At 42.3% G+C, this 25385-nt stretch overlaps 2 protein-coding genes and 1 long non-coding RNA gene across 6 annotated transcripts; 1 reads left to right on the top strand and 2 right to left on the bottom strand.

Annotated features, from left to right (window-relative positions):
• Positions 1-1039: 1039 nt before the first annotated feature.
• On the bottom strand, positions 1040-25285 carry LOC115546975 (tripartite motif-containing protein 35-like). 2 transcript variants are annotated; one of them, XM_030360855.1, is made up of 2 exons: positions 24724-25285; positions 1040-2351 (listed from the first exon to the last, which is right to left on the bottom strand). In XM_030360855.1, exons 1-2 carry the CDS (start codon positions 25177-25179, stop codon positions 1458-1460), a joined length of 1350 nt encoding a protein of 449 aa, XP_030216715.1. In that variant the 5' UTR covers positions 25180-25285; the 3' UTR covers positions 1040-1457. The 2 variants fall into 2 exon arrangements, with proteins under 2 accessions (XP_030216715.1, XP_030216716.1); XM_030360856.1 differs by lacking the exon at positions 24724-25285 and adding an exon at positions 7025-7625 and having other exon boundaries at positions 1040-2753.
• LOC115546984 (barrier-to-autointegration factor) lies at positions 8300-11311 on the top strand. 2 transcript variants are annotated; one of them, XM_030360864.1, is made up of 4 exons: positions 8339-8456; positions 9594-9669; positions 10281-10441; positions 10749-11311. In XM_030360864.1, exons 3-4 carry the CDS (start codon positions 10316-10318, stop codon positions 10893-10895), a joined length of 273 nt encoding a protein of 90 aa, XP_030216724.1. In that variant the 5' UTR covers positions 8339-8456; positions 9594-9669; positions 10281-10315; the 3' UTR covers positions 10896-11311. The 2 variants fall into 2 exon arrangements, with proteins under 2 accessions (XP_030216723.1, XP_030216724.1); XM_030360863.1 differs by lacking the exon at positions 9594-9669 and having other exon boundaries at positions 8300-8456.
• On the bottom strand, positions 22596-24699 carry LOC115546988 (uncharacterized). Of its 2 annotated transcripts, XR_003977317.1 has the most exons (3): positions 23681-24699; positions 23351-23494; positions 22596-23240 (listed from the first exon to the last, which is right to left on the bottom strand). It is a non-coding gene; the product is annotated as an uncharacterized LOC115546988 (long non-coding RNA). The 2 variants fall into 2 exon arrangements; XR_003977316.1 differs by having other exon boundaries at positions 23351-24699.
• Positions 25286-25385: the final 100 nt, after the last annotated feature.

Raw genomic sequence — 25385 nt, 5'->3', positions numbered from 1 at the left:
TGTGCTTATCAATAGACATTTTGACCATGTGAATGAGGCTGCAGTTCAGGTTTATAACTGGAACATCTTTACTTAAATATGACAATGTGTTATATTTATATTTCTTCCATTTGTGTGTTCTGGACTTTTCATTTTGCTCAGAGTTAATCACCGCTTGCGGTTATATTTTGTATTTGTATTTTCTTATTGTATTTTGCACTACTGTTATCGGTTATTTGAACTATCCTCCTTGCTGCTGTAACCCTGCCAATTTCCCCACTGTGGGACTAATGAAGGATTATCTTAACTTATCTTAAGAGTACCTGCACCCATGGTGAAATTACCTGTTTTAGCGAGATGCACGATGACGTACAGTACCATGGTGGGAACAATAAATAATTTAGATGGAGAGCCCCAGAGCGGCCGACAGGTAAAGACGAAGCCAGCTTTGACCTGCATTGAGACACAGCCTAAGATACAGCACTACAGTTATTATAACCTTTATGAAATGAAACGGTCAAGCATAGAAATGTAAAAGAAATCAAAGCTTAGAAGATTAAATATTATTTAATCTTAGGATCCTCTTTTCTTTACCTTTTTGAATGAATTGTTTGGGCCGAGTCAGACTCGAGACTGGAGCTCCTTCTCGGGCCTTCAGAGAGAACGGTAGGCTAATGTCTAGGCAGGGAACGTATCCTTCATCAGATCATGTTTTAAAGCAGTTCCTCGAATGGAGTTATGGAAGGTGAGAAGATCAAAGATCACAACCGTTTTTTTTTGTAAGAGATGGTCGGTAGCCTGTTATACATGCATACATGTATTAATGCCGTTTAAAAGTAGTCTATGGTGACTATGCCTAACTGAGCCTATTACTTTAACTAAGTCAGAAAGGTCCCAGGTCAGTTAAGCTCTCTGGGGAGAGGACTCCGAACCAACACGCTCTCATCACAAATGTTTTGCTGCCCCTTAGTGGCCGCTGTATGTAACTGTAGGATGTACGTGATCACATTTGCAAACTCACCATTTGACCCCATTTTTTTTAAATAATCTCTCAATCCAGTTCACATACCAAAATAAACTTTATTGATTTCAAAATCCAACTGACAATCAGGCCTTCCAATTACCTGTGAAGCATCCCTAACAATCACCCTGATCGATTTAAAAACGAATACTAATACTTGGTTATGTCCCACATTCACGCAATACATAATCCTGTTAAATCTATTTAGTAATAATCCATAATTTTACAAATTAAAACTATAACATGATTTTACATAATTAGGAAACCACAACATTAATCTCTGACCACCTGACAAGAAAACATGCATGTCTTAACATTATTATTTGCATTATTCAAATCCTTTTTCTTTTTTCCATTGCTTAAGGATCAACAAGGACAATACAGAATATGGTTTACAACACAGAAATAAAGAGCAGTACATTTACATTCACATGGTTCCTAACTCCAGAACCCACTGTTACAGCTCCTTCCCTGGGGAAACCTTCAAAGGAACTGTATCAGTGGAATTGATGAATGGTAAAACCTTCGATTTCTCCAATGATATGGTCTTCTTCCATGAGTGGATTGTCTGGTTGGTTTTAGGATCACTGAAGGATACTTCAGTGGTCGGACCCCACTTCATTCTGATCCTCTGTAACTTCTGCTTCGCTGGGAGATCAACCCATTCTCCAGATTGATGTGATGATTCTGATCTGTATCTACCGTTATGTAATCCTATCTTACAATAATGAACAACACTGCTGCGGCGAAGAAAGAATGTTACACCCAGCTCCCACTGAGCGCTGTCTCCCACCTCTACCTCACAGGTCCCTGAATCAAGTGACTCAGATCCCAGCATGCCATACTTCAGCCTCTCTGGGTTCTCAGGGAGCTGCTGTCTCACTCCACGTCTCACGCTGGTCAGGTCCTCAGACAGGTGGAGATCGGGGCCAGCGGTGTTGGGGTCCAGGATCACAGGAGAGTAGGAGACGTTCTCCTCCAGCTTCTTCCAGACTGCGTAGGCCAGGTTGCCCAGGTGTTTGGCCACGTCCAGCAGCGCTCCCTCGGGTAGAGATGGCCAGGGTGGGGGCTGGGCTACTTTCTCTGTTGTAGCCTTGAACTTCTTCAGGAAGGGAATGTCTCCAGCCCCCAGCTGCTGCTCCGTCTCGGTGACTGTGTGCAAAGTGGTTTCTATCTGCTTCGACAGCTCCTCGATCTCCTTCTTCATCTTCTGACCTTTCAACTTCTTTTCGCCTCTCAGCGCAGTGATCCTGGACTTCTCTTCATCTTTGAGAAACTGGTGAAGCTTCTCAAACTCCTTTTGAATCTGTCTCTCGGTGTGCGCGGCCTGGAGATCAATGTGTGCTGCTATGTCCTCACACTTTCTCTTGGTCTCAACAAAGTCGTTTAACTTCTCCTTCTGGGGTTTTAGTAATTTCTTCATTTCTTTTCTGCGGCTCAGGGCAGCTTCCTCCACAGGAAGGAATCTGTGGTTAGCGTGTTTTTCAGAATCTCGACAGATGAGACACGCCGTCTCCAGGTCATCGAGACAGAAGAGCTTGAGTTTCTCACCGTGCAGAGGGCAGAGATCCGCATTCTCCCGCTGGAAGGCCTCCGACAGGTTCTCCAGGGCAATGTTCCTGGGTGGATCGGGCCTTGAAGATCTCCTCTTGCAAAGTGGACAGTTCTGTTCCTGGTTTTGCGTCCACCATGTCTGTAGACAGCCTTTGCAGAAACTGTGACTACACGTTAGGATAACAGGGTCTTTAAAAATGTCACAGCAAACCGAACAGGACAGATCGTCAACTAGGGAGGATGTGTACGCCATTGTAGTCACAGAGTGAATCCAAAACGACTGATCAGACAGCTATGTGAGGCCTTGTGTTCTCTCGTTACCTCTCTTTTGTTTCACTTTCAAATCTCCGGTTTGAGTAGTGACGGAGAATCACTGTGACAGTTTCCCTCACTATCAGAAAAGTGCGGCTCTGATCGACAGTCTGAAAATGGCCACTATGTCCTCAGTTCTAAAATGTATTTGTTTATAATAATTTGAGAAAATATTATTATATTTCTTTATTAACATCATCGTAAATGGACTATAAAACAATCTGAACCTCGTCATGTTTGGTAAGTTGCCATATAAAGTCTCAAAGAAAGGGGGAACTGCGTATTGGCGAAAACCAACGCCCCCTTTTGGTTCAAGGTTCAAGGCTGCTTAAACACTATTCCAAATTATACCAAACAGACAGCAGATCTTGCATTAGGCCTTATATTATTTTTATTTTTCATTATATAAAAAAAAAAGATCACAACAAAACGCAGATAATTTCTGAATAAAGTGGTAAGTAGACGGTAGCCTGTGTGTACCCATTTAAAATTAGACCAGTGCCTTGGAGCTGGACCACAGAATGATTTTCTTTTAACTTTGAGACGACTATACAGAACTGAGCATATTAATCCAAGTCATCCAACGCTGCTGTGTGAACTTGTGATTGAGCAGACGCATTAACACTGTGTGGCCTGCTGCCGTGCAGACCGGAGGAGCGGTAGAGAAGAGACCAGAGACTCTACAAGCAACAAATCAGAAAAGGGACAACAAAAAAATAAAGTTTTCCTTGTACCCTTTACGATTCAATGCTTTTAAATACGGGGCGCTTTAAAGTTCTTGCGACTCTCAGATGCATCTTTTTCACCCTGGTCTTCTGCTCTAAAATGTTCTACTTTTCCCACAATTTCAAAGAAAAAGCCAAATGTCCACAACCTATTTTGCCTATATGACCATTTTGTTATTGTATAACTACCTTACGGCTATCATTAGGTGGATACCATTAACAGTGCCAAATTTTAGATCTGTACTATTTTAAGAAAGCCCTTAATTCTCTTGTGAAATGTGTGCTTGGAGTTTTCTTGATGTTGTGTGCCTATCAATCGACATTTTCACCATGTGAATGAGGCATGACGCAGTACAGGGACGTCAGTGGTTCAAAGGGATAATGCCGTGTACTGTTGATCCTTAGGTTGAGAGTTTGAATCCTGTATAGAGCATTATGAACAAGCTGAACATGACCTTCTGTCATTGCCACTCATTTAAGTTACACAACATTAAACAGCACCTGAAATTCATTCATCACAACTGAACTTTTTGGAAAGGAATGGTTGGTAGTCTTTTAGAATATATGTATTAATGCCGTTTAAAAGTAGTCTATGTTGACTATGCATAACAGAGCATATTAATTTAACCAAGTCAGAAAGGTCCCAGGTCAGTTAAGCTCTCTGGTGAGAGGAGTCCGAACCAACACGCTCTCATCACAAATGTTTTGCTGCCCCTTAGTGGCCGCTGTATGTAACTGTAGGCTGTACTTAATCACATTTGCAAACTCACTATTGCCCGTCCGAACCAACACGCTCTCATCACAAATGTTTTGCTGCCCCTTAGTGGCCGCTGTATGTAACTGTAGGCTGTACTTAATCACATTTGCAAACTCACTATTTGAACCCTTTATTTTTAGATTCTCTCAATCCTGCTTACATACTTAAAGGCGAAAATGTTCTTGAATCAAACTTTATTGACTTCAAAATCAAAATGACAATCAGGCCTTCCAATTACCTCTGAAGCTCCCCCAGCAATCACCCTGATCGATATAATAACTAATAATAATAATACTTGGTTATGTCACACATTTACACAACACGTAATCCTTTTCAATTTAATCAGTAAAACATTTACACAGCATATAACCCTGTTAAACATAATTAGTAATAATCCATAATTGTACATATTAAACATACAACATGATTTTACGTAATTAGGAAACCATACATGTAGCCTATGTATTATACAAACACGCAATGTGAAATGGAAACATGCACGTCTTTAGATGCATTTCTTAAATCCTTGTTCTGTTTTCCATTGTTTACGGATCCACAAAAACAATACAGAATATGGTTTACAACACAGAAATAAAGAGCAGTACAGTCACACTCAGGTGGTTCCTAACTCCCAAGCCCAACTGTTACTGCTCCTTCCCTGGGGAAATCTTCAAAGGAACTGTATCAGTGGAATGGATAAAAGATAATTGTACACAACATGGTTTGATCGGGTATGAATGTATTGTCTTGTTTGATTTAAGATCACTGAAGGAGATTACACGAGTGGTCGGATCCCACTTCATTCTGATCCTCTGTAACTTCTGCATGGCTGGGAGATCAACCCATTCTCCAGATTGTTGTGGTGATGCTGACCTGTATCTACCGTTATGTAACCCTATTTTAAGATAATTAACAACATGGTCGCGCAAAGGCTGGTTTCCATCTCTAATACCCAGCTCCCACTGAGCGCTGTCTCCTACCTCTACCTCCCAGGTTTTGGTCCGTGATTCATGTGACTTAGATCCCATCACGCCATACTTGCCCCTTTCACACCGCCGCAAAATCGGGGCCGGTTCCGGGCCAGTTCGGAGCTAGGGCCAGGGCTTTGGTTTCACACCGCCAAAGAACCGGCTCCGGCCCCTAAACACCGGTTCAACTCTGGCCCCGCTTTAGAGCTGGGCTAGAACTAGAACCGCTTTTACGCCGGGGGCAGGGGGCGGAGTTATCCGTACCTTCATAAACAGGAAGACCAACGAAGACCGGCATTTTTTAAAACACCGAAGTAAACAATGGAAGTGAATCCGTGTATGGTTCTTTTTTGTTTTTTCTGATTTTGTTTTAAATCGGAATATTCAAAGAACGAACCATACACGGATTGAATCGAAGACGAAATTGTTGTTGTTGTGTTTGAAACTGGCGCGAGGGTTCTTCTGCGCGCCTAACCTGACGCTTGATCATTGTGTGGTGGTTCAACGCGTCAACGCGCCAACGCAGCCAGATTAGTCCATGTCCATGCAAGTGAACGGAGCGTTCCCTCTTCGTCATAACTATCAAACCAAACATCCTTCACATTCACCGAGCAAACATTAGGAAAGTAAAATGCACATTTCTCGCTAAAAATGTTTCCATAAACGCATTTAATGGCGTAACTATGTTACTATTTCCACCCAGAATAAAGAAAGATGTCGGCCGTATGCTTCTGTCCAAGCTCACTAGCGGAGACGTTTGCAGTGACGTCATGACGTTGCTCACGCCGGCTCCATGGCTGGCTCTGGCCGGTGTGAAACCAACCGGTTCTTAACTGGGGTAAGGCTGGAACCAGTTTGGAACTGGCCCTAGCACCAGCCCGGAACTGGCTCTCGGTTCTTTTTGGTGTGAAAGCGGCAACTGTAGCCTCTCTGGGTTCTCGGGGAGCTGTTGTCTCGCTCCACATCTCACGCTGGTCAGGTCCTCAGACAGGTGGAGATCGGGGCCAGCTGTGTTGGGGTTCAGGATCACAGGATAGTAGGAGACGTTCTCCTCCAGCTTCTTCCAGGCTGCGTAGGCCAGGTTGCCCAGGTGTTTGGCCACGTCCAGCAGCGCTCCCTTGGGTAGAGCTGGCGAGGGTGGGGGCTGGGCTACTCTCTCTGGTGTAGCCTTGTACTTCTTCAGGAAGGAAATGTCTCCAGCCACCATCCGCTGCTCCGTCTCGGTGACTGTGTGCGAAATGGTTTCTATCTGCTTCGACAGCTCCTCAATCTCCTCCTTCATCTTTTGATCTTTCAACTGCTCTTCTCGTCTCTCAGCGCAGTGATCCTGGACTTCTCTTCATCTTGGAGAAACTGGTGAAGCTTCTCAAACTCCTTTTGAATCTGTTTCTCGGTGTACGCGGTCTGGACATTAATGTGCACTGCTATGTCCTCAAACTTTCTCTTGGTCTCATCGAAGTGCTCTAACTTCTCCTTCTGGTGTTTTAGTAATTTCTGATTTTTTTCCCTGTGGCTCGGGGCAACTTCATCGACAGGAAGGAATCTTTGGTTGGCGTGTTTTTCAGAATGTCGACAGATGACACACGCCGTCTCCAGGTCAACGAGGCAGAAGAGCTTGAGTTTCTCACCATGCAGAGGGCAGAGGGGGAACGCGGATCGCTTTGCAGAAACTGTGACTACACGATAGGATAACAGGGTCTTTAAAGATGTCACAGCAAACCGAACAGGACAGATCGTCAACTAGGGAGGATGTGTACGCCATTGTAGTCAGAGTGAATCCAAAACGACTGATCAGACAGCTATGTGAGGCCTCGTGTTCTCTCGTTACCTCTCTTTTGTTTCAATTTCAAATCTCCGGTTTGAGTAGTGACGGAGAATCACTGTGACAGTTTCCCTCACTATCAGAAAAGAGCGGCTCTGATCGACAGTCTGAAAATGGCCACTATGTCCTTAGTTCTAAAATGTATTTGTTTATAATAATTTGAGAAAAAAATATTATATTTCTTTATTACCATCATCGTAAATGGACTATATAACAATCTGAACCTCGTCATGTTTGGTAAGTTGCCATATGAAGTCTCAAAGAAAGGGAACTGCGTATTGGCGAAAAGCAACGCCCCATTTTGGTTCAAGGTTCAAGGCTGCTTAAACACTATTCCAAATTATACCAAACAGACAGCAGATCTTGCATTAAGCCTTATATTATTTTTATTTTTCATTTCATAAAAAAAAAAAGATCACAACAAAACGCAGATAATTTCTGAATAAAGTGTTAAGTAGACGGTAGCCTGTGTGTACCCATTTAAAATTAGACCAGTGCCTTGGAGCTGGACCACAGAATGATTTTCTTTTAACTTTGAGACGACTATCCAGAACTGACTCTGAGCATATTAATCCAACTCATCCAACGCTGCTGTGTGAACTTGTGATTGAGCAGACGCATTAACACTGTGTGGCCTGCTGCCGTGCAGACCGGAGGAGCGGTAGAGAAGAGACCAGAGACTCTACAAGCAACATATCAGAAAAGGGACAACAAAAAAATAAAGTTTTCCTTGTACCCTTTACGATTCAATGCTTTTAAATACGGGGCGCTTTAAAGTTCTTGCGACTCTCAGATGCATCTTTTTCACCCTGGTCTTCTGCTCTAAATTTTTTTACTTTTCCCACAATTTCATAGAAAAGCCAAACGTCCACAGTCTCAACCTATTTTGCCTATATGACCATTTTGTTATTGTATAACTACCATACGGCTATCATTAGGTGGATACCATTAACAGTGCCAAATTTTCAGATTTGTAGGAAAAAGAAAGCCCTCAATTCTCTGGAGAAATGTGTGCTTGGAGAATTCTTGATGTTGTGTGCCTATCAATCGACATCTTCACCATGTGAATGAGGCATGACGCAGTACAGGGACGTCAGTGGCTCAAAGGGATCATGCCGTGTACTGGCATAGCTCACATTTTCAGTGCGCGCAAGCACGCGCACGGGAAAAGCCCATAGGGGGAAGCCAAGACGGCTACGCCTACAATCTTAGAACTAGAGTTGTAATAACATAACTATCGTTATCTCCATCACTCTGGGTCCGGCTAAACAGCGGCAGCGGCGCTACTGGGCTAACACACCTTTAATTCTCATCAAAGGTACGGTAAAACGTCACTATAATATAAATTAAATGATTAAAAATAAATGAATCAACACAAAGTTAAACGCTCTCTGTGCGTGCTTCCCAAGAAATGTGTGTCGGACCATCTCTGCCTTAGGAACAAATAGGGCGAACAAAGGGTTTGCCACTTCAGGGTGGGTTTATTGAGAAAAAAAGCTTTGTGTTATGTGTGGGGCAGTTAGCTGAGTTCACCAGATGTGCTTTGATATGGGTAGGTCAAAAGATCAAACCGCATAATAGATTTATAGGCTTTTTTAACATGAAAAAATAGTATACAATTAAAGGGTGGGGTTTTTGAGAAAATACGCTTTGTGTTATGTGTGGGGCAGTCAGTTCAGTTCACCAGATGTGTTTTGATATAGGTAGGTCAAAAGGCCAAGCTGCATAATCGATTTATAGCATTTAACATTTAAAATCTTATGAAATCAAAGGGTTTTTTTCTGGAGAAAATAAGCTTTGTGTTATGTGTAGGCCTCGTGTTCTCTCGTTACCTCTCTTTTGTTTCACTTTCAAATCCCCGGTTTGAGTAGTGACGGAGAATCACTGTGACAGTTTCCCTCACTATCAGAAAAGAGCGGCTCTGATCGACAGTCTGAAAATTGCCACTATGTCCTCAGTTCTAAAATGTATTCGTTTATAATAATTTGAGAAAAAATTATTATACTTCTTCATTAACATCATCGTAAATGGACTATATAACAATCTGAACCTCGTCATGTTTGGTTGCCATATAAAGTCTCAAAGAAAGGGGGAACTGCGTATTGGCGAAAAGCAACGCCCCCTTTTGGTTCAAGGTTCAAGGCTGCACACTATTCCAAATTATACCAAACAGACAGCAGATCTTGCATTAGGCCTTATATTATTTTTATTTTTCATTTCATAAAAAAAAAGAGATCACAACAAAACGCAGATAATTTCTGAATAAAGTGGTAAGACGGTAGCCTGAGTGTACCCATTTAAAATTAGACCAGTGCCTTGGAGCTGGACCACAGAATGATTTTCTTTTAGCTTTGAGACGACTATACTGAACTGAGCATAATAATCCAACTCATCCAACGCTGCTGTGTGAACTTGTGATTGAGCAGACGCATTAACACTGTGTGGCCTGCTGCAGTGCAGACAGGGGGAGTCCATATCGGAGGAGCGGGTGAGAAGAGACCAGAGACTCTACAAGCAACAAATCAGAAAAGGGACAACAAAAAAATAAAGTTTTCCTTGTACCCTTTACGATTCAATGCTTTTAAATACGGGGCGCTTTAAAGTTCTTGCGACTCTCAGATGCATCTTTTTCACCCTGGTCTTCTGCTCTAAAATTTTTTACTTTTCCCACAATTTCATAGAAAAGCCAAACGTCCCCAACCTATTTTGCCTATATGACCATTTTGTTATTGTATAACTACCTTACGGCTATCATTAGGTGGATACCATTAACGGTGCCAAATTTTAGATCTGTACTATTTTAAGAAAGCCCTTAATTCTCTTGTGAAATGTGTGCTTGGAGAATTCTTGATGTTGTGTGCCTATCAATCGACATCTTCACCATGTGAACGAGGCATGACGCAGTACAGGGACGTCAGTGGCTCAAAGGGATAATGCCGTCAAATGGATAACGTTCATACCAGAAAGGCCCAACCTTAAAATGCCAACGCTTTGATTCTGACCTGGCAGGTTTGTGAATCTACTAGTGGTTTGGTTTGAAGTCTATGGTTGAATCTCTACCTGGTGAAGGCATATTACCAGATGAAGTCAAGTTGGTTTTAATAATGAATATTATGTGTTAATCTGTCATATTTTGATTCAGATCGGGTGACCCCTCACCACGACCTCCTAGTGAACATGGCGACGACCACAAAGAAACACGCTGACCTCGTGTCTGAGCCATTGGGCAGGAAGAGGTCAGACGCTCTGCCCGGCATCGGAAACGTACTCGGCGAGAGGCTCGTGACGAATGGCTTTGAAAAGGTGCAGGAGCTACACACACCACTCTGAGGCCAAGGGACGGGTTGGGAATTCAAGTGTCACCAAATGAGGAGCCGGTTGACGGGACTGTTCAGTCAGGGGGCCGTTAGAGGCATGTTGTCAATACTATGAGGGACATGTATTTATGCCTTTAGAATTAACAATGAGGGGAGACTATATGTTAGCCCTGCTGCTGGGGACACGGTCACCAATCAGCTCAGTTACTGCCTGATAGGATGGTCTGATAACATGTTTGTTGTATCCTCTCTCTGTGTCTCTGTCTGTCTGTCTGTCTGTCTGTCTGTCTCAGGCCTCCATGGTGGTGGGTCAGTACATGGTGCTGGGGAAGGACGAGGTGCGCTTCAATCGCTGGCTGCACGACACAAGCGGGGCGAATAATAAACAGCAATACGACTGCCACAAGGCCATCAAGGAGTGGACCGATTCCTACATGTAGGCCGCTCTCCTCTTTTATCACACATCCTTCTCTACTCTTTTTGTTTCTTCTTTTTGGCCTGAAACGTAAGCTCGCTGACTGTTCAGGGACGCAACAACGACATCAACATAAAACCAGATGGTTGGTTGAGACTCTGCTCAGTTTGACTCGTTTTAAGAAAACAGCTCTATACTTTTTGGATCTAAATGATCTGAAACAAATTTCTGCTTTAATTCATGAATCAATGCCAAGTTATAAGCAAACTAAAAATGGTGCACTATGATTACACAATATGATATAATGGGGTGTGCAGTGTTTAATAGTAAAGGGTGAACATGGCTAAATATGTCAATGTCATAAAATGTTATGGTTGTTAAGGCAACCAAGCAGAAACAATAATAATAATAAAGAAACAATAAAACAAGAATTTTGATCGACTTTTCTTCCGACTTCCATCGTTAATCAGGTTTTAAATGGCTGAAGACAAAACCACACACCATAATAAATAGTTTGTCTTATTCTGGTTATTAAGGATCTCATAAATTCCCATTGGCATGTATTGATGATAGAACTGCTTAATGAAGATGCCGTAATCCATTTGGACGATCAAATAGAAAATAAAACAATTCTGAACCATTATAACTTACTGTCACTACTGCATTTCACACTGAATTGTTGCTGCCTTTTCATTGTATTGTCCTAATTTAAACAAATTCAAAATGTAACCTCCTTTTGAGTTGTTTCTGTAATGAAAAGGCAATGCCTTTTCATTACAGAAACACCTGCCAGGAAACACCTTTTGGTAATGAGACATTTTAATTAACCTAGTAGCAAAAGCTGTCGTTAAAACACCTTCTGAGCTGCGACACTAAAGATGGTATTGAACGTCTGTCATAATATGCATAGGCCTATGTTGTAAATGTGGCTCATGAATAATAATAAAAAATAATAATTGATCCGTTTTTTATAGCACTTTTCTAAGTACTCAAATACGCTTTACAAATAAGAAAGGAATACATACAAACAGTCCAGACAATCAAACAAAAGGGAAAAAAATAAACAACACCACAACAATAGGCAACACATTAAGAGAGCGGGAATAAAAACCATTGGAAGTCTTTATAACTGTTTGGTCTGCGTTCACATACTGGAATGTGTGGATATATAATAAGGTTCACTAGCGCCTAAACGGAGGCAGTCCAAGAAATCACATGAAACGTTTACATAAAAATCCCTTACGATCTGTTGATGCAATAAATTGCCGATGTACAAAATAAACGGATACATGCTACAGTCTCTCCCTGTTGAAACAAGAAATTAAAGGGCCCCTAGGTAACCAGGTAAAGTTCCCATGGCATGCTTCTTTATGGATGCTTTAATATGGCTATAAGTGGGCCTCTAATACAGTATTTGAAGACGTTCCTGAAATTCAGCCGTTGTACAGAATTACAGCCACTTCGAGCCAGTCGCACTTTGAGCTTTCCCCAAGTGCACCGTTTCGGTGTCTTTAGCTTTAATGCAAATGAGGGGGAGAAAGGGTCAAGGAGGAGGGTGGGGGTGTTTTTCCATTGCTTACGGATCAACAAGGACAATACAGAATATGGTTCACAACACGGAACTGGCGCCACTGTTGGCGCCAGAGCAGATCTACTGGAGGGGCAGTGGTCTCCACCGTTTGAGAAATATTTTAAGGCAGTGGCGACCTCATAGTCAAACAGACCAGAAATGCTATCAAAAACTAAAAACATTTTTCTTTCCTAGCAACAATATGCTCTTCTTGTTGTTGTCGAGGCTATGTGGTAGTAGCCCTATGCACAGTTTACGCAGCCACACACACAAAGACGATAATAAAAGGCGGGGGGATGTCCGAAACGCAAATAATTGCAGTTTACCCACCTCTGATATGTCAGAAATGGTTTATTCACCTCTCACAGTTTATGCACCTCCAAAAAAACATTAAGCAGGCCTGTCACTGGTTATAAACCTTAGAGAACAGCCTCCACAATCATCAAAACCACCCTTGGACAACATAAGAAACAGAACAGGTCCGCTGACAGAAGGCACGCATTAGGGCAGCAAGTAGCCTATTGGACAAGCCACACGTGTTTAGGCCTACAGGCCGCCACGTAGCCTATAAAACACAAATGCAGATAAACCCAGCAAACATTACTCAACAATGTACATGCTTAGTAAGCCTTAAGGTACGGCCACACTGAACGCGTTACGCGCGTAAGATTAGGCACTTAGCGCCTAATGAAGGCCAGGGCTGGCTTCAAGAAGTGAATTGAACAAACGGCTAACCGTCAGAAGAGTTGCAGTAGTCACAGTCTGCTGCTGGCTGAGGAGGAGGAGGTCTAAGTCATTTTCATAAATCCAATTTTTGTCGATAATTAGGCTAAGAGTCCTTGATATATAGGCGGGAAAACTGTCTAACATTGAAATCAAATGTACCAAGTTTACCCAGCAGCATCGACCAAGCCTGACCTGCTATGCATGCACAACCCAAATGATGCGATTTCCCCGGTAATTTATTTTATTCCATTTAAGTTATAGTTTGCACATTTAATATTAAAATAATAACTAAAAAGGAATGGTTTTTTTTGGCCACGCCATGAACTGTGGTAGGAGGGGCATTAATGACCGCCAGGGGGGTCACTCCCTCAACCTGCCCCACCAGCCCCTCACTGGCTCCTTTCCTGGGAAAATCTTCAAAGGAACTGTAGCAGTGGAATTGATAAATGGTAATCCTCCCTCCCCCCTGGTCTTAAATGATTCTATTGTCTGGTTGGTTTTAAGATCACTGAAGGATATTTCATAAGTGGTCGGATCATACTTCATTCTGATTCTCTATAACTTTTGCATTGCTGGGAGATCAACCCATCCTTCAGATCGATGGGATGATGCTGATCTGTATCTACCGTTGTGTAACCCTATTGTAAAATATTGAACACGAGTGAGCCAAAACCAAATCCTGGACCAACACAGTCTCACTCCCTACACGTCAAATGTGTGACGCATGAGCAAGGTACGTTTTATTACTCTGTTTTCTGGGAATAATTGACACAAGCAGAAACCAAAAACCAGCCGTTTTTTCGTTTTTTCGTTTTGTCCAAAAAAACGAAAATCAAAATTTAAGTTCGTTTATTCGTTTTTTGGTTCTTCTTACCAAAACGAGTTTACCACTCAATATCTGGTTTCCGCCGGTGGGCGGGTCCTCTTGTTGGCTAGCGTGCTTCATTGCCCTGTGCTCTTCATAATAAAAGTTCTTCCGTTTGATAATGTCGACAAAAATATTACTGTATTATAGACACTAGCAGACACAGAGGACCACACCACCCACAGTCAAGACTGACACGGCTTCAAATAACAATAATAGTATTCATAATCATTTGAAAATGAGAACTTATGAAGTTATGATGACTTCAGTGCAGTTGATGTTTAGCCACAGTTAATACATGCAGAGCAGACCTGCGATCGCTGGCTGCTGATTTCCTCACAGCCTGAGAGCTATGAGGAATAGGCCTACAAGTGATCACAACACATTACTGACAGCTGAAAATTGCGCATTTGTTGACCTTTATCCATTTTAAGTAAACAAATTATTTTTTCTTGTTGAAAGATATTTTATATTGTTTTCATATTATTATTTACTGATGGTGTTTACAGAATGCGAGTGCGTGTTATATTGAAAGCGAGGCTGAGTGTGCCTATGAATATAGGCTACAGTGAGTTTTTAAGGTGCTGTACAAGCAAATCATATTGTCTACTCTGTACAGTGACAGGGAGCGTAAAGTAACCTACTTCATCCAATATCGAATAGGCTACTGTAGCCTACACTATGTACAAATGGTTTTGCTCATTGCAGTTGTGACAGTCATTTTAATGTGTCAGCAGGCAAGCTTCACTCATTCCAGGATGCATTATGCGTTGTCGTATAGCCTACTTGGAACATGTTTTGGAATGGATCTATAGTAGCGTATAGAAATTTGCTCATAACAGGCCAGCTGGAATACAAAGCAAACTCTTTGTATTCCAGCTGTTTTTTTTGTGATGTTTTATGATGTTTCAATGTTGCGTTGGTAATGTGTTAGACAGCTTAGATGTTATGTTTTGTTAACCTGATTCCTATCCCACTCTGTTTAAGTAAAAGTGTGCTACTGCTGCAAAATCTCTTTGCTTTTGTTTTTTTCTTTTCTTTAATGTGTTTGGAAATGACTTTTAATGATGTTAACTAGATCTCATAACTGGCCTAAACACATAGAAATTTGTATATACCCTATACCGTTTGACTATAACACCTCTATAAGAATCTCTATTCACAATGATCAAACTAGTAGCATGAATATGAATTACAGTCCAAGCGGGTTAGGCAAGGCAAGGACATTTTATTTTTATAGCCCGTTTTTACAAACAGTTTGTCTCAAAGGGCTTTACATAGCATGAGCAAGGTGCGAAAGGTGAGGGGGGGGGGGGGGGGGGGGGTCTGCCTCTCTGACCCATGGGGAGAGCTGGTTCCACAGTAAAGAAGCCCAGTAACTGAAGGCTCGACTTCCCAGTCTGTTTTTAGAGATAATGGGAGTCACTAACAGACCTGCATTCTGGGAGCCAATAAAAACTTTGGATAAGTCATAATAAAGGTAATGATTCATTATTGTGCATTTAAAGATGTATATTATTACATTGCAGCATTATTTGGGGATGACAATACAAGACTTCCATGAATGTGCATTTGAAGGAGTTTGCTTTGTATTCCAGCTGGCAAATTTCTATAGGCTACTATAGATCCATTTCAAAACACGTTCCAAGTAGGCTATAGGACAAAGCATTATAAATCCTTGAATGAGTGAAGCTTGCCTGCTGACATGTTAAAATGACTGCCACAACTGCCATGAGCAAAGAGCAAAACCATCTGTACATAGTGTAGGCTACAGTAGCCTATTCAATATTGAATGAAGTAGGTTACTGTACACTCTTTGTCACTGTAGTCAATATGATTTGCTTGTACAGCACCTTAAAAAACTCACTGTAGCCTATATTCATAGGCACACCCAGCCTCGCTTTCAATATAACACAAACTCGCATTCTGTAATCACTGTCAGTAAATAATAATATGAAAACAATATAAAATATCTTCCAGCAAGAAAAAATTATCTGTTTAATGTAAATGGATAAAGGTCAACAGATGCGCAATGCAGGGCTCTCCATTTTTGAACTGAGTTCAGAGTTCGATTTTTTGGGGGGGGGGATATATTAATATGTAACTGCATACAAATTTGTTCACAGACATGGTGACTAATGTATGATAGTAGGCCTTATTGGCCCTTAACACTAATATTCAGAAACAACACTGCCTCAAAAGGATATTGGTCTAAGCAACACCAGTAGAGGCATATACTTTCCCTGAACTTTGAAACGTTGCAAACGTGCAAAACATATATTATATTTACGCGGCATTCAGTCCAATGCTTAAAAATATATCTGTGGCATTCAGTAGGCCAATGCTGTGGTAAAGTGTGCAAAGTATGAGTATGAATATTTGATGGAGTATGAGTAAGTGTTCCCTTCTGTTACATAGATAGAACTTTATCAATCCCCTGCAGGAGAAATGTGTTAATGCTTGTCCCTATAAAACAATAATGGTAAAAAAATATAATACAAAACATGACGGTAACTCTAAAGTCAAACCGTCCAATCTGAAGGCTTTACTTAACCACTCCCCCTACTCACTTCCACCAATGCAAAGCGAACAGAACTGAGTATGGGAGGGCGTAGCCCAACTAGTTTGTGACAGACCCAGAGGAACGCAACGCAAATTAAATGTGAACATGTATTGAGGCTTTATTAAAATCCCGGACGATTTTGAAATTTCACCCGGACGCATTTGATTCCTACCCTTCCACTGTCAAATAGCGGCGCAAGTTGTGCGGCGTGTGAGCGTGTGCATGGGTTGAATTGCGTGCGTCTCACGGAGAGCCCTGCGCAATATGCAGCTGTCAGAAATGTGTTGTAATCACTTGGATTCCTCATAGCTCTCAGGCTGTGAGGAAATCAGCAGCCCGCGATCTCAGCTAATTTGATGTGAACGCGTACAGAGCGCATAGTTCAGAGCCGGACAATGATGTCGTAGTAAAGCCCTCAGGTCTACTCTGCATGTATTAACTGTGGATAAACATCAACTGCACTGAAGTCATCATAACTTCATAAGTTCTCATTGTCAAATGATTATGAACACTATTATTGTTATTTGAAGCCGTGTCAGTCTTGACTGTGGGTGGTGTGGTCCTGTGTCTGCTAGTGTCTATAATACAGTAATATTTTTGTCGGCATTATCAAACGGAAGAACTTTTATTATGAAGAGCACAGGGCAATGAAGCACGCTAGCCAACAAGAGGACCCGCCCACCGGCGGAAACCAGATATTGAGTGGTAAATTCGTTTCGCTCAGTAAGAACCAAAAAACGAATAAACGAACTGAAATATTGATTTTCGTTTTTTTGACAACGTAGAAACGAATAAACGAACTGAAATCTTGATTTTCGTTTTCTTGTCAAAACGAAAAAACGAAAAAACGGCTGGTTTTCTGGTTTCTGCTTGCGTCAATTATTCCCAGAAAACAGAGTAGGCCTAATAAAACGTACCTTGCTCACGCATGGCCAAGGATCCCTGGCGTCAATTTCCGACGAAAAATGGGTACCTTTTTCGTCGTTTTTCAACGCGGGGTCCGTCAGATAGACATTCATGTTAATCCCTCACCGTCGGATATAGACGAAAGGAAATCGATGTTTATCAACGGTGATGCCGTAGCTATTGTCTATTGATTTGTTTGACAGATTCACCATTAAACGTGTTTCTAATGCCATTTCTAGCGAGAAATGTACTTTTTCCTTGAATAATCTTCAGTCAGTGAATGTGTATGATCTTTATTAATATTTATTATTCAAATGGGAAATGCAATATTTTAGGACCGATTCACCGTTACGTTAAACGTGTTTCTAATAACATTTCTAGCGAGAAATATGCTTTTTACTTGCATAATCTTCAATCAGTGATTGTGTCTGATCTTTAGTTTTATAGTTATTAGGAAGACTTTATCGGCTCGCTCGCATGTTTCAACGACGTCAGGTTGCTAGGGACGCTGCTTTCGCTAAACTAGCAGCTCACGTGTTTCCCGCGTTACGGTTATTAAACCGTTACTTTATGTAACTTTTAATGATATTGTAATAACCACAGGCGAGGTAGTGAGCGAAGTAAGCTTGATAGCAGGTTTATTGGATTCCACAATCGGACAGGCAGGCACAGCTCCACCGGAAAACTACAACAACCAAAACTCCCGCCCGGAAGGAAACCCCCGGAACCCCCTCTCAGAAGGCCCGCCCCTTCCCATCAAACCCTGTGACGCGACCTAATGGTTCAGAATGTGGTGGAAAAACAGTTTTTGAGCCAAGTTTCGGTGCGGAGGTCCCAGTTAGGCCCTAGAATAAGGTATTCAAATTTCAGGGCGGTAGGACCTTCCTATCTCAAAAACTGTTTTTCCACCACATTCTGAACCATTAGGTCTTGCAGGCTACACTTCTGAGGGGCTTTGTCCAAATGACACTCCATTTGGGAAAACTTTTTTTCTCTAAGGGCTAGAACTCCAAATCTCGGATATGTCGTTCACGGGGCCCCGGGAAATGTGTGTAAACATTTTAGCATCCCTAGCTATCTCGAAAAGGTCGGCAAAGGGGCGTGACCTCCAACAGTACAGTAAATGTACATAAGACAGAGGTTATTTTCTAGTCCCCATTTTTTGTGGGATGGAGGTGTACATTTGTGGCTAAAGGTGTGTAGACACAGCTGGCCTGTGGCCACGTTTTTGAAGTCTGGGGTCAAAAGGTCAAAAGGAGCCGGCACCACGCCGCTTATGAGATAACAAAAAGTTAATGTGTGTTTCTCTCATAACTTTTTGTCATTATTAAAGAGAGGCCTGATTCTCAGATATGCATGTTGGATGGCTAGGGTGTAGGTCTGGGAAGAACTTCAGGGCAAAATCTTGCAAGCGAGCCGCTGGGTGAGTTGCAACGAGATGGAGCACTTGCGGAGTCATTTCCTGTAGTGCTGGAGCCACAGGTTGAAGCGTATGCGTCCTTTGAGACCCCCTTTGATATATAAGAGACCCTATACAGCTTACTCAAATGTTGTCGACTCAGTCACCTATTGGATCACTTCCTTTAGGGCTTCGGCCTCCTAATTGATCATTGTAGTAGGCTATAATTGAATGCCCTCTTTCATATATATATGATACCTCCACCACTGGGACGTGGCAACAATTCTCCAAATCCATATGGGGAGGGGGGGGATGCTTGTGGACAGTAGGGGTTTACCCTAGACATAAATAGGAAGTAAAATCAGGAGAAGGAATGACCTCTCACAAATATTTATTTAATAAATTGTTTCAAATAACCCTCCCTCGTTAAATCAATGAGCTTGGTGTTTTGCTTTCAAAAATTAGTTATAGAAGTCTAAACTGCAGAAAATAAACACATCCAAGCTGCCTTTTAAGGATACCTTGGAATATCTGTCTATTTTTCAACCATCGGACCCTAGTTTACGACAAAAACAACACAATTTACGGCAGCTCCTTTGCCGCGTGGTTTTTAGAGCCACGAGTATTAGAGGGGGCGGTCGATAGCAACCACCATAGCAACCATGACGGTCAAGTGACTGGATTCAGCCCCGTTGAAAAAAATAGAATACCTCCCTACACACTCTGTAGATCAATGATATTTAAATTATTATGACCATGAAGTCTTTATTTGCATGGGTTTACATTTCGTTCTGTGTAGCATGGAAAAATCGGAGAAACACTCCCATTCAGAATGCATTGGTTTACACTTCGTTCTTTGGAGCACGGTTATTTTTATTTATTTATTTAGTTTCCATTTTTGAGGAGTTGCTTCAAAGATGCTAATTTTTCTGCAATAATCCAAAATCCAATGGAAAACCCGTTGGCTTTTTGTCAAGGGAACCGAGGGAGACGCTCACTTCCGGGTTTGCCAACATACGTCGTCCCTCTCCACCACTCTATACTGTAAAAACACATGTTCAAGTTGAATGATGATGCATGAATTTATTCTTTATTCTGCCATAGTAACACGGTAAATAAATGGCAAAAATAGGCTGAGAACGAATTTGTATTTACGATATTGTAGCGACCCTGGGACAGTTAAATAGTTTGTGTGTTATGTGTTGCATTGTATTTCGTTGTCCGTTATGCCAGTTGTTCTATGTGCTTGTATTGTAATGTTCTTCTTGTCAATCAGTGTGGGGGCGAATCATTAGGTCAGCTGGGGGAGGGCCTTGGAAGAACACGAGGGTGGGGGCCTGCACGTGAGTGAGACCGTGTTGAACATGAAGGTCTATCTGACGGACCCCGCGTTGAAAAACGACGAAAAAGGTACCCATTTTTCGTCGGAAATTGACGCCAGGGATCCTTGGCCATGCGTCAAACATTTGACGAGTAGGGAGTGAGACTGTGTTGCCTGGACACACCTGTTTGGTGGTTTCCTTTGTTGCCCGTAACACCCAGCTCCCACTCAGCGCTGTCTCCCACCTCTACCTCCCAGGTGTAGGTAACTGATTCAAGGGACCTAGATCCCAGCACGCCATAATATAGCCTCTCTGGGTTCTTAGGGAGCTGCTGTCTCGCTCCACGTCTCACGCTGGTCAGTTCATCAGACAGGTGGAGATCGGGGTCAGCTGTGTTTGGGTCCAGGATCACAGGAGAGTAGGAGACGTTCTCCTCCAGCTTCTTCCAGACTGCGTAGGCCAGGTTGCCCAGGTGTTTGGCCATGTCCAGCAGCGCTCCCTCTGGTAGAGCTGGCAAGAGTCGGAGCTGGTCTACTTTCTCTCTTGTAGCCTTGAACTTCTTCAAGAAGGAAATGTCTCCAGCCACCAGCTGCTGCTCCGTCTCGGTGACTGTGTGCGAAATGGTTTCTATCTGCTTCGACAGCTCCTCGATCTCCTTCTTTATCTTCTGACCTTTCAACTGCTGTCTCTCAGCGCAGCGATCCTGCTGGACTTCTCTTCATCTTAAAGAAACGGGTGAAACTTCTCAAACCCCTTTTGAATCTGTCTCTCGGACATGCGCTGCTATGTCCTCACACTTTCTCTTGGTCTCAACGAAGTGCGCTAACTTCTCCTTCTGAGGTTTTAGTAATTTCTGAATTTCATCCCTGTGGCTCGCGGCAGCTTCATCCACTGGATGGAATCTGTGTTTGGCGTTTTTCAGAATCTCGACAGATGAGACACGCCGTCTCCCGGTCATCGAGACATTAGAGCTTGAGTTTTTCATCGTAAAGAGCGCAGAGATCCACGTTCCCCCGCTGGAAGGCACCCGACAGGTTCTTCAGAGCAATGTTCCTGAGTGGTGTTGTCTTTGATCTCTTCTTGCAAAGTGGACACTGCTGTTGCTGTTTTTCTGTCCACCATGTCTGTCCTAACACGATAGGATAACAGGGTCATTAAAGATCACAGCAAATAGAACAGGACAGATCGTCAACTAGGGATGATGTGTACGCCATTGAGTGAACCAAAACGACTGGCCAGACAGCTATTTTAGGCCTGTGCCGTGTTCCAATACCCGTACTTCCATGAGTATACTTAAAGGAAGTACACTACACTATCCGTACTCACTTGAGTAAGGTAATTTTTCAGATGTGAGTGCTGTTCCAAATCGAGTACTCCGTGGTGCACTTACCGGAAATTACGATCACGACTGCCGCCGCGGCTCCTCCCCCGCAATAAACATCCCGCTTTGAACGGTGAACTCTTTACGCCTAGCAGCTATAAAAAGCTATAAAAACTATAAAAGCTATAAAAACTACAAAATGACTATTAATGATGGCTATGTGGAAAATGCGCCGACTTGTGCTCAGCCTGGCTCCGCCTCTTCCGCTACGTAGCTAAGATGGCTGCCGTTGAGTACCATAGACATCTTATAGATAGACGGAGCATCGAATGCTACCGCCTACTGGCGCTGACGAGACGCGGGGCCGCCATCTTGGAGTGGTCATCCGCTCCACTCAGTGCAATCCGTTTGGCTGGAGCAATGAACTGTCAGCGCATTTAATTAATCATACCTCACTGAATACCACTGATTTTCATGCTTTTTTTTTTGTCATACGTGTAGCTATGATAAAGGCCACATGGTTTGGCGTGTTTTATTATTCATAGTTGGCTTAACACTAATAATATTCTGATGTGCTTTAAGTGACCAGACACCCGAGATCAAAACTGGGAATTTTTTAAGTTGAAGAAACAATGACATATATATCCTGCATAAGCAATGTATTAATACAATAGATATGTATATATCTTAGGGACCTTATAGACTGAATCTCTGACTGTGGCTGCAGCAGCAGTTTATTCTGTCTTGACACTTTGTATTGATATTTTGTGTTTACTTTCATTCTTTCCTTAAATGATTATGTTTACAGTGATTGTTTTATATGTATGTCGCTTTAGAAAAAAGCGTCTGCCAAATATTTAAACATAAAACACCTGAAAGTTTTTATATCAGCTAAAACCACCAATCTGTTTCACTGGATTCAGAATAAAACCAAATTCTTACCCAACAATGTTAGTATTTAAATATTGTTAATTGAATGACTTATTCATGGTTACAATTATACTGTTTTGTCTCATACTTTGCCTAAAATGAGAATGCATCATAATACAAATCTGCTGATGGAATGTTTATTTACAGTAAATAATATAGATAAATACACGGAAAATGATCAGAACAGAACTAACATAAGGGAACAACGGAGCATCTTAGGAACACGATGCATAAGGGAACAACGGAGCATCTTAGGAACACGATGCATAACAGAACAACGGAGCATCTTAGGAACACGATGCATAAGGAAATAAGAGTATCGGAGAACTCATGGCATGAACTTAACAAACACTATTTGAATTGACCTCTTAGACCGGTGAAGGGGGGTTACATCTTTGGTCACCAAAGTGAGCAAGTACTCCCTAGCTTTTGAGAAAAATGCTTTCCTCTCCGTCCAATTAAAAGCAACCAAGGGAGCTTTGTATCCTTTGGCACGAGGATTGCGTCCATTCATTGTAACAAACAGCCTGTCAATAATCTATAAAGACATGTATGTATGCCGCTATGCCATCGTCGGCACTGTGTCCCTGTCTGCTGTGGAGATGTCCTCTGCAGTTTCAGCAGAGGACATCTCCACAGCAGACAGGGACACAGTGTTATCATGGGCTGCCACATTGCCTGTCTCACTAGGTGAGACACCACACCGAACCATCAGACGACGGAAGATGGCCTGGAACTGGCATGCCGTGGGATTATTATTACATCCGCCTTGTATGGAAAACAGGCACACAATATACATTATTCACATAGACATAACAAAGATATTCATTAGTTATATTTTAAGAATTTATTGTTTATTATTAAAACATCAACCGTACCTGACTGAGATTGAGTTAAATAGGAGCTCCAAGTGATCCTGGCTGAACCTGTAGGTGAGCACATACCGCTGAACCTGGAGCAGTTCAGGAATCATCAGCATCAACGTGTCGATATTGATGACAAATCCGATGACCGACAAGTACCTGAAAAAGAAAAAAGTTGTATTACTCTGATCATGGCGAAACAAGACACCCTATAGGGAACAACGGAGCATCTTAGGAACACGATGCATAAGGGAACAACGGAGCATCTTAGGAACACGATGAATAAGGAAATAAGAGTATCGGAGAACTCATGTCATGAACTTAACAAACACTATTTTAATTGACCTCTTAGACCGGTGAAGGGGGGTTCCATCTTTTGTCACCAAAGTGAGCAAGTACTCCCTAGCTTTTGAGAAAAATGCTTTCCTCTCCGTCCAATTAAAAGCACCCAAGGGAGCTTTGTATCCTTTGGCACGAGGATTGCGTCCATTCATTGTATCAAACAGCCTGTCAATAATCTATAAAGACATAGCGGCATCTAAATCATAAGGTATTAGGTACATATTTCTAAACTGTATGTTCAACATGCAAGTAAAAATGCAAGTATTAGTATTTGCTTGACTTCCTTCTTTCCATAAGTCTGCTTTGTACTACAGGAAATTTCAGAGCTTTACCACTTCGATGGATGGACGGGCATGCACTAGTTTAAAAAGAAGAAACAGGTACTGGGTTCTTTAAATCACTAATTGTATTACCTCAATGAATTCTGCCGTTGCCTCGCAGTCCTTGAACTGAGAGTAGCAAAGATCCCTCATTGTGCGGAGAGCCACTGACACGGAGCGACTCAGTGTCTGTGCAGCCAGGGTCACCCTCATCTTGTGGTTCTCAAAGTAGACATGCTTGTCTGTAATTTTATTGGCAGCATGCATAACTAACTTTTATCCCTATTGTCTTTTACAATCTTTATCTTCATCATTTATTTATTCAAGTATTTCTTTCATTTCATTGACAAGCAATCATATTATGGTCATACTCTTGTTTATTAGCCTAGCTGGCTACGATTTCAGTGGTACTATCGAAGACAAAAATGCTGGTAATATTCCTTTCACAAAATAAAACCAATAGTACGGTAATGTTAAATCTTACTTGTGAAAAGTAATCCCCCGATTCCTATTAAGGATGGTCCGCCGATTTGAGCATGAATATGCTGTACAACAGCCCGGCATCTTGTTTCTGCTGCTGTTGCCGTCTATGGTTGCTGCTCCCGGTTGACCACTCCAAGATGGCGGCCGTATTTCTCGCGTCCCAGCAGCCAATGCTCCGTCTAAGATGTCTATGTTGAGTACCATAGAATCGGGGGATTACTTTTCACAAGTAAGATTTAACATGTCCTCACACTTTCTCTTGGTCTCAACAAAGTCGTTTAACTTCTCCTTCTGGGGTTTTAGTAATTTCTTCATTTCTTTTCTGCGGCTCAGGGCAGCTTCCTCCACAGGAAGGAATCTGTGGTTGGCGTGTTTTTCAGAATCTCGACAGATGAGACACGCCGTCTCCAGGTCATCGAGACAGAAGAGCTTGAGTTTCTCACCGTGCAGAGGGCAGAGATCCGCATTCTCCCGCTGGAAGGCCTCCGACAGGTTCTCCAGGGCAATGTTCCTGGGTGGATCGGGCCTTGAAGATCTCCTCTTGCAAAGTGGACAGTTCTGTTCCTGGTTTTGCGTCCACCATGTCCGTAGACAGCCTTTGCAGAAACTGTGACTACACGTTAGGATAACAGGGTCTTTAAAAATGTCACAGCAAACCGAACAGGACAGATCGTCAACTAGGGAGGATGTGTACGCCATTGTAGTCACAGAGTGAATCCAAAACGACTGATCAGACAGCTATGTGAGGCCTTGTGTTCTCTCGTTACCTCTCTTTTGTTTCACTTTCAAATCTCCGGTTTGGGTAGTGACGGAGAATCACTGTGACAGTTTCCCTCACTATCAGAAAAGTGCGGCTCTGATCGACAGTCTGAAAATGGCCACTATGTCCTCAGTTCTAAAATGTA

The sequence above is a fragment of the Gadus morhua genome, chromosome 7 (genome assembly GCF_902167405.1).
Source record: "Gadus morhua chromosome 7, gadMor3.0, whole genome shotgun sequence".
In the NCBI taxonomy this organism is placed as follows: domain Eukaryota; kingdom Metazoa; phylum Chordata; class Actinopteri; order Gadiformes; family Gadidae; genus Gadus; species Gadus morhua.
The sequence above is the reverse complement of the archived record's forward strand: the minus strand, read 5'-3'. Positions and strand labels throughout refer to the sequence as shown.

What these genes read in the sequence shown, in the direction of transcription:
- LOC115546984 (XM_030360863.1), top strand. Translation starts at nt 10,316, where the DNA reads ATGGCGACGACCACAAAGAAACACGCTGACCTCGTGTCTGAGCCATTG. An exon ending in TGACGAATGGCTTTGAAAAG is followed by an intron (nt 10,442 to 10,748) that starts GTGCAGGAGCTA and finishes TGTCTGTCTCAG; the next exon opens with GCCTCCATGGTGGTGGGTCA.
- LOC115546975 (XM_030360855.1), bottom strand. Translation starts at nt 25,179, where the DNA reads ATGGCGTACACATCCTCCCTAGTTGACGATCTGTCCTGTTCGGTTTGC. An exon ending in CCAAGAGAAAGTGTGAGGAC is followed by an intron (nt 2,352 to 24,723) that starts ATGTTAAATCTT and finishes AAGTGTGAGGAC; the next exon opens with ATAGCAGCACACATTGATCT.